Consider the following 8766-nt stretch of genomic DNA (forward strand, 5'->3'; position numbering starts at 1 on the left):
ACAAGAATACAGTTTAAAAGGGGAGTGATTTGTAAAATATCCATAAAGAAAAAGTAAATCTGTTTACAGTTCTGTTTCATATGTGTTGAGAGATGTATCCATACATCTCTTAATGTTGCTCTCAAGTGCACCAGATTCCAATCAAATCAAGTTTCATTTATATAGCACATTTAAAAGCGATTTTTGGTCGACCCAAACTGCTGTACATGTAATAAAAACACAACAATCACAATAAAAGACAATAATTGACAACAGAAATATAAAAAAAAAAAAACACAGGGAATTTTCAGGTGTCATGCTCTGACTAGGATTGATGTTTTTAACTGTCATTGGCTAGTTTAACCAATAGATGGCGCTAGATACCTGATTATTGCACATGAACCCACAACAATGTAGGAATAGAAACCTGAAATGCTCAGAGCTACCACTTAATTATTATTATCAAATTACGTGTTGTCTTCTTTGCTTCATTTGTATCTCAGTTTAGGGTTAGCTGTCTTCGAAGGACGCCTGTATGGCTGCTTATTTTAGTTTTCATCGTATTTATTTATGTTAGTACACTACAAACGCGTCTTATTAAATAAATTAATAAACATTTTGCTTTTCCCTACATTTGATGTATTCCACAATGAGTTTCTTCCTCTATTTAAAGCCCTTTAAAATGAATGAAATACAAAAATGCAATTAAACTGTTAATCACAATTTAAAAATATTATTTAAAAAAAAAGCCCTAGACCTTGTATGCACTTCACTTTGTTTGATTACTTTAAAGTATTTGTATTTGTTTCTTTTAAGTATCTGAAAGCTTTTTATGTCATGCCTTTTTCCAATAAAGCTCTACAAAAAAAAAAAAATAGGCGAGTCTGTGACGTTTATATAGGAGTGTTCGTTTTGTTGTAAGACTTCCTCCGCGTGGGTGGAGTTCTTCCTGTTTACAATGACGAGCAAAGCAACAGACGGGGAACACGGTGACCCAAATCGAGTGCTCCCAAAGCAGCACCGGCAAGAAATGCTCAGAGCGGTTTGGCGCGGTGTGTAGACAGGCGGCTGACGGCAGTTGGACAGGAACGGAGGAGGTCACAACCGGCGACTTTTTTGTTTGTTTACATTTCCGCTTGGATAAAAGTCCCGGGACACATTGGTGGATTTATTAAAAGATTGTTTCTTCGGTTTAACGTTTTCCTCCAGCCGTCTATCGAAGCTTGCCCCTGTGCAGGCGGACGGAAACACCTTGAAAAATGCCTCCCATCGAAAATGACACCGGGAAGAATGATCTGAAATCCCAGATTCAGCTGCTGATCGACTCCAACCAAGTGATGGTTTTCAGTAAGAGCTACTGCCCGTATTGTGTGACGGTAAGCGGTTTATTCAGTCTATTTAAGTTAGCCTTGCTTGGCTGGGAAACTTCCATCTACTGCCATGAAGTAGTGAATGGGCTCCGTCTAATTGCTGCGTCATCCTGTCACGTTACCACAGACTGCGGCTACTGAGGTTAAATGCAGTTCAGATTACAACACATTACACAAGTCTCAGAACAAGTCCTACATTCAAAATGTTACTCAAGTAAAAGCCCAAAAGTATTGGCATCAACATATACTTAAAGTACTAGTATCTGTGTTTCTTGTTGTTTGTCATTTACCCATGCTATATTAAAAAAAAAAAGTTTATATTCTGAACAAAGTGAATCTGTTTAATTAAATAAGCTGTAAAAAATAATAATATATTTGAGTAGATGATATAACCAGCCCACAAAGGGCTCCGTCTAATTGCTGGGTCATCCTGTCACGTTACTACAGACAGTCGCTTTGCTGGAGGTTGAATAAGAAATATTTTTGATACAAGTTGATCAAGATAGCAGTTTGTTCGCATTTCATTGTAAAACGTTTGCAAACTGGCATAATAAAGAGTGTTGGAGGAAGTACTCGGATAGATTACTTAAGTAAAAGTGCCAATATCTGGGTTTCTTACAGCTCATATCTTTCATTCGCTTTCATAACTTACACACCAAGCGATGTTATCCAACAATTGACATGAATAAAGGGGTTTAATAAGCTTGTTTACTAATTGAATGATGAATTTGGAGTATTTGTATGTCAAGACACTTAAGTGAATGTTGTGTTATGGCTTTCTTGTGTAATGGGAGAATTTGTAACATGTGACTGAATAAATGAATGTATTTTATCTTGTAGGTGAAAGACTTGTTCAAAGAGCTGAAACTCGAGTTTAATGCGGTGGAGTTGGATCTTATAGGTGAGAAATTCCTGACAAATACTTTACCTTAAACACTCATAACAATTGTCTTTATCTGCTTACATTATAGTGTTTAGTTGAGTGCTTCTGGAGGGCTTTTTCTGGAGTTAAAGTCAAGTGATACCCCATTACTTTGCCTAATTGAATAGGATGTTAATATAACTTACATTTCCGTGGTTTTAGCTTAAATTTGGATGTTTAGCCATGGTGTTGTACTTTGCAGCAGCAGAAAATGCTGAGTCACTCCCTGAAGATACCTTGGCCTCGTGCCAGATCTCAGGAAACGGCTCTGTCGTAAGAGCTAATAATTTCAGCTTTACATTTGTTAAAGGAAGTATATAGAGATGTTTAATCATTGAGTTATTAACCAACTTAATCTCTATTATGAATACAATTGACCTCCCCTAAATAAATGTTTTTCTAGTATGTAATGCTTCAGCTAGATTCAAAGTATTTAAATTGTAAGGACATTTATATCGGAGGCAAATTACGCAACACAAGGGAACCTAACAAAGTCGTATCCTCCTTCTAAGGCAGAGAATAAGTGTGTAAACAAATATATTCACTGTTAATGAAGTTTAAGATTATTTCTCTAACCTCTTAGCAAAGGTCCAGTTGACTTCCTGTTTAAATTAATATGGAAATTAAACTCATCAGCTTTGCTTTACTATTAGACTCTGACTGTAACACACTTGACTTAACCATAGTTTTAACTGACTACTTGCACACTTTGAAAAGTAGATAACAGTTTAATCACAGCCTGTGTGTGTAGTAAGAAGCTAAGATGTCAGCACAGAGAGGAAGTTGTGATTATAAGACACATTTTCTGTCATGCTTCCCCCTTTTAGCTATTTAGGCCTATCCTGTGTCTATTACTCATACACTGTCATATGAAAAGCAGATGTATTAAATGATTGTCATTCTTAAACGGCAATATTTGGTTGCTTTTTAACACTAATTCAACCGTTCTGTTTTAGAGGATGGAACCAACTTCCAGGATATGCTGCTCGAGATGACCGGACAGAAAAGTGTTCCCAACGTCTTCATCAACAAGACGCACGTGGGCGGCTGCGACAAAACATTGCAGGTGAGGAGTGGTTATCTTATTAAATGTCTTAATAGGGCTGCTCGATTATGGCAAAAACATAATCTCGATTTATTTGGGTCAACAATTGAAATCACGATTATTAAAAACGATTATCCATTTATTGAAAAAAAAATGTGAACAGTATGTTATCATTTGATTAACCTGAACTTTAAGTATAATTCAACATAAAGATTAAAAAAAAAAAAAAAAAAAAAAGTTTATTTCGATTATTTTGTTTTCATAACCGTTGCAAGCTAAAATCGTAATTGCGATTTAAAATACGATTTAATTGACCAGCCCTATGTCTTAAAGAGAGTCAAATCTTCCCGGTATACAACACCTGCAAATTCATATCTCCTTAGGGGACATGTTACTCAAGCATTTGAATTTAAATGGCGTGAAAACAAGTCTGTTTGGCTCGAATTGAAGCTGAACCCACTGCTTTCATCCCACTATTAGGGTCTCATGATTAAATAAAGTAAGACTGAAGCACTCTTTGTGCAAAGAGTCAATCCTCCAATTAAATACAGTTCAATCCCAGATCAAATGTACGTTAAAGGGCCTTGAACCTATTGTCTGCAGTGGTTGCGATAGTATTTTGGATTTCTGTTTCCTTGTTGACGTTGCCAATGGAGCTGCAGTGATGCAAGAAATACTGAAGACTTGATCTGACAACAAAGTATTATCTCAGCGTCTTGTTTTTGCTCAAACATGCCTTGTGAAACGCAGCGTGTCCAAACCGAGGAACACAAGGACATTCAGTAGATCTTTGTCACAGCAGCCGGAACAGAAAGGAAAGAGTGCACGAGAGGACAGGCCCACGATAAGCAACGGATGTTCCTTTTGAGGAAATACTTAGGAACGTGAGATAATGTCTGCATGACGACGCGCTTTGAAGTGATCTGATGCGGGGAGAGGATGTGTTTGAGCTGCTTTATGGCGTTAGGGCTACCCGTAAACGTGTAAATGGAGAGCAGGCGGACCGTATAACACTGAGAACTGATAATCAAGCGACAGCAGGTCATCCAGTAACTTTGACGTTGAATTCAACCTCCACAGGCTATTGGCTCTTTTCCCTCCTCACACCTTCCTGAACCTGTAAGACCCCTTTTTATAATCTAGGATTTATTCCAATGTGTTTTTAGAAACAACATTTTCAGTTCATTCATTATTTCATTGAGAGGGTAACGTTGGGATATGTTCTTATATCGTGCTCCTTACGTGTGAGACGGACAACAAAGGAGAAGTATTGATGTTAAATGATGGGAAGAGCTGGAGAAACTAACGGTTACATGAGACGTGCTGTTTTTATTTTTTGTTATATAAACATGTTGTATGGAGCGCTATGTGCTGATTTTACGAGACTTATTGTCAAACTGGCACTGTGCTGGTTAAGTTTTAAAAAGCACCCAACATGTTTTTTTACTATTTCTATCCATTATATCTCTTTCTTACGGTCGGCTGGTTAATGTGGCCTTAGTTTTACCGTTGACTTCCTTAGGGCTGTCAGTAACAGTTTGTTTATGTGTTATATTAACGGCCGCCAAAGTATATTTTTGTGTCTGTCCGCGAGCACGACGCCATCTACGATCAATTAACTAAACGATATTTCTGGATGTACAACATGTAGAATTCTTGACAATAAAGCTGACTTTGACTTTGACAATGATCCCTGGCTCTACGCTAGGGCTGCACGATTTTGGAAAAAAAAATCTAATTGCGATTTTTTTTCCGACAAATATTGCGATTGGAATTGCGATATTTGTTTTTAAGCGACCCAACGGAAGTTTATTGTAAAATGCGGCCATATCTCCGGCTAGGAAGGTCGTATCAACATGCTCCCGTCTCTAGCACCCCCGCAGCCCGAGCTACGAGTGAAAGAACTAAACTTACATGAAACTTCGGTTGGGTTTAAAGTCAAGCTTCAGTTTAAGACTCACCGTGTAATAGAAACATGTGATGGAGCATTACTAACCTGACTCAGATGGTTTCACCAAACCATCGAGGAGAGCTCCATTGGAAGCCATTTGGAAAGGGCAGGCACTTTCGAAAATACTTGGCAGGTGATTGGATCAATCTGTCTATCACCTTCTATCATGGGCCACTTCTGATTGGTTAACAATGGCTGGTACATGTGGAGCACAGCACTTCTGATTGGTTAACAATGGCTGGTACATGTGGAGCTCAGCACTTCTGATTGGTTAACAATGGCTGGTACATGTGGAGCACAGCACTTCTGATTGGTGTGGTTGACTGACGCACAAGAAAAAAACAAAAAAAAAATTGTAAAAAAAAAAAGACCCAACAGAAAGGGAGACCTTACGAGAAACCGAATCGCCGCATGTTGCACGCTGCAAGGAACCCCGCTGCGAGGCTCCGGCGAACTAACAGAACAGTTCACGAGCGTGCTGGATTATTTCCTGTCTATTATTCTGATGATTGATCGTTGCAACTCTAGACTGCTCTTGATGGCACAATGACCAAATACGTCAGCAGCTATTTTGTTCACTTGTCATTGAAATAGCACCGCTTGTACTGGGACAATAATTAAAACAGCTGTTATGAGAATGCCTGTTAAATATGAGATGTTGATTCCATTCAGCTACACTTGATACGAGTCTCTGTGAAAGAATAACTGCTGTATTGATTGAACGCTGTATTCATCGATGCTCCTGTCAGGCTCATAAAGACGGCAGCCTGCAGCAGCTCCTGTGTGCAGAGACTGAAGCGTACGACTACGACCTGATCGTCATCGGGGGGGGGTCTGGAGGCCTGGCCTGCTCTAAGGTGACTCCATTAAACACATTCACACTCACTGTTCTATGATTCGTTAAAGAAGCCCTGATGTGGATATGTGTTCTAAGTGTATTGGAATGTATTCTTGTAATATGTAGGATGACCTTATATATATAACTTTACGTTCTCAGTGTTAATATTGATTTGATTCCTATATGTTTTGTTTTTCATATTCTCATGTATATCTTTGGGGAGTTGAGACCTTCTACATGTTGTGACCCCTCGTTAAAGAAACTTAATCTAAATTGGAGTACTAATGGATGTAAAGGGGAATGTGAGAAAATAACTAATATAGAATAAGTAAAAAATATATAAATAGAAGCCCTGATCTGCTTTTTAGGGTTTCCCCTTTCCCCTAGTGTGTTATTTACTGTAGTGCACGGGCTAAGATCCCAAAGGGCAGCATTAGTTGAACGTTAAAGCTTGTACACATGTCACATTAGAAGCACAAAATACAAATTTGAACCTGAAAATGAACATTATACGTCCTCTTTAACTTACAAACATTCTGCAGAAACCTATAAATAATGATGTTTAATGTGATATCACAGGAAGCTGCTGCCTTGGGGAAGAAGGCCATTGTGCTGGACTATGTGGTGCCCACTCCAAAGGGAACCACCTGGGGTAAGAGGCGTCATTTCAAGGACACTTGTATAGATTAGGGATGCTGAGTATCTTTAACTCTCTGTATTGATTATTTCAACGTATTGCTACCGTGTTGCCCTGTGGTCAAATTTCACTGTGTGCATGTCTGTGTGACCGTTAAAGAGGGTCACATCCTCCAATTATATTTGTTTGTCTCATCATTAACACTTAATGATGAGACAACACAAAGGAACACAATAAATGAAACCAGTCTGAAAATGAGCTGATCAGATTTTGGCAACTTTATGATGTCATAACGTTTTGTTGGCTTGTGTAAGCATTAGCCAATCACCAACCAAGGTAACCCCCCCCCCTCCACCTTATCACCTGAATCTCCTCCTAGAGCACCATTGACTATTTCCAATTGTCTTTCAGGTCTGGGGGGAACCTGTGTGAACGTGGGCTGCATCCCCAAGAAGCTGATGCATCAGACGGCCATGTTGGGAACCGCCATTCAGGACGCACGCAAGTTCGGCTGGGAGATCGACGAGAAAGGTGAGGCCTCAGAGCAGCAGAGACCCCGGAGGTCACGCAGGGGCGACATCGGACCGGTCTGCCGCGGTAAATGTCGTCGAGGCAAACCTTGTCAGAAGTAGTGATTGTCTCAATTCTATTAATTGTGCAATATGCAGTGGAGGAAATAAGATTTTGTAAGTTTGCCCACTTACAAAGAAATGAACAGTCTATATTTTTAACGGTAGGTTTATTTTAACAGTGAGAGTAAGAATATCAAAAATAAAATCCAGAAATTGATATTATATATATGATAGAAATTGATTTGCATATAGCTGTGGGAAATAAGTATTTGATCCCCTTGCAACCAACCAGAATTCTGCTTAGTTCCTCCACTGTGATTCTTTTTGTATCTTTAATAATGTGCTTCTTAGGTAACATGAAGCTGTCTTTGGCTCTTTTTGGCTGTAACAATGTACATGCCCCCTCTGTGGGACGAATAAAGGTTATTGTTTGTAAATATTCTGAATTCTAATAATGGAGGTGTGTGTGTGTTCTCAGTGAAACACAACTGGGACACGATGAAGGAAGCGGTGAGCAACTACATCGGCTCCTTGAACTGGGGCTACAGAGTGGCTCTGAGGGACAAGAACGTCAACTACGTCAACGCCTACGCAGAGTTCATCGAACCTCACAAAGTCAAGGTAAAGTGGGAGGAGCCACCATGCTGTGGCAGCCTGTGTTCATTGTTATATCATCTTCATTTGTTAACACCAAGTAGAAGTACTCAGATCTTGTTCTTGAGTAAAAGTAGAAGTACTCAGATCTTGTAAAAGTAGAAGTACTCAGATCTTGTTCTTGAGTAAAAGTAGAAGTACTCAGATCTTGTTCTTGAGTAAAAGTAGAAGTACTCAAATCTTGAACTTGAGTTAAAGTAGAAGTACTCAGATCTTGAACTTGAGTAAAAGTAGAAGTACTCAGATCTTGTACTTGAGTAAAAGTAGAAGTACTCAGGTCTTGTACTTGAGTAAAAGTAGAAGTACTCAGGTCTTGAACTTGAGTAAAAGTAGAAGTACTCAGATCTTGTACTTGAGTAAAAGTAGAAGTACTCAGATCTTGTACTTGAGTAAAAGTAGAAGTACTCAGGTCTTGGACTTGAGTAAAAGTATAAGTACTCAGGTCTTGTACTTGGGTAAAAGTAGAAGTACTCAGGTCTTGTACTTGGGTAAAAGTAGAAGTACTCAGATCTTGTACTTGAGTAAAAGTAGAAGTACCAGAGTCTAGGAATACTCTGTTTCAGTAAAATTCCTGCAGTCAAAATGTTCCTCAAGTAAAAGTAGAAAAGTATTATCATCAAAATATAGTGAAAGTAGCGACAGTAAAAGTAGTCATTGTGCAGATTGGTCCATTTCAGAATAATAGATATGATATGTTTTATAATGATTGATCATTAAAGTGTTCTCAAAGCTGGTAAAGGTGCAGCTAGTTTGAATGACTTTGTATACTGCAGGGTAGCTTGTGGATTTACTCCAGGT

At 38.7% G+C, this 8766-nt stretch overlaps 1 protein-coding gene across 1 annotated transcript; it reads left to right on the plus strand.

Annotated features, from left to right (window-relative positions):
• Positions 1-1008: 1008 nt before the first annotated feature.
• On the plus strand, positions 1009-7972 carry LOC104940770 (thioredoxin reductase 3-like; the record flags this gene model as incomplete). Its single annotated transcript, XM_010765742.1, has 7 exons — positions 1009-1355; positions 2190-2250; positions 3228-3337; positions 6017-6124; positions 6685-6757; positions 7154-7339; positions 7793-7972. Coding segments are annotated over exons 1-7 (835 nt in total), but the record flags the coding sequence as incomplete, so codon positions are not given.
• Positions 7973-8766: the final 794 nt, after the last annotated feature.

Source organism: Notothenia coriiceps, unplaced genomic scaffold (genome assembly GCF_000735185.1).
Source record: "Notothenia coriiceps isolate Sejong01 unplaced genomic scaffold, NC01 NC01_scaffold00002640, whole genome shotgun sequence".
Classification (NCBI taxonomy): domain Eukaryota; kingdom Metazoa; phylum Chordata; class Actinopteri; order Perciformes; family Nototheniidae; genus Notothenia; species Notothenia coriiceps.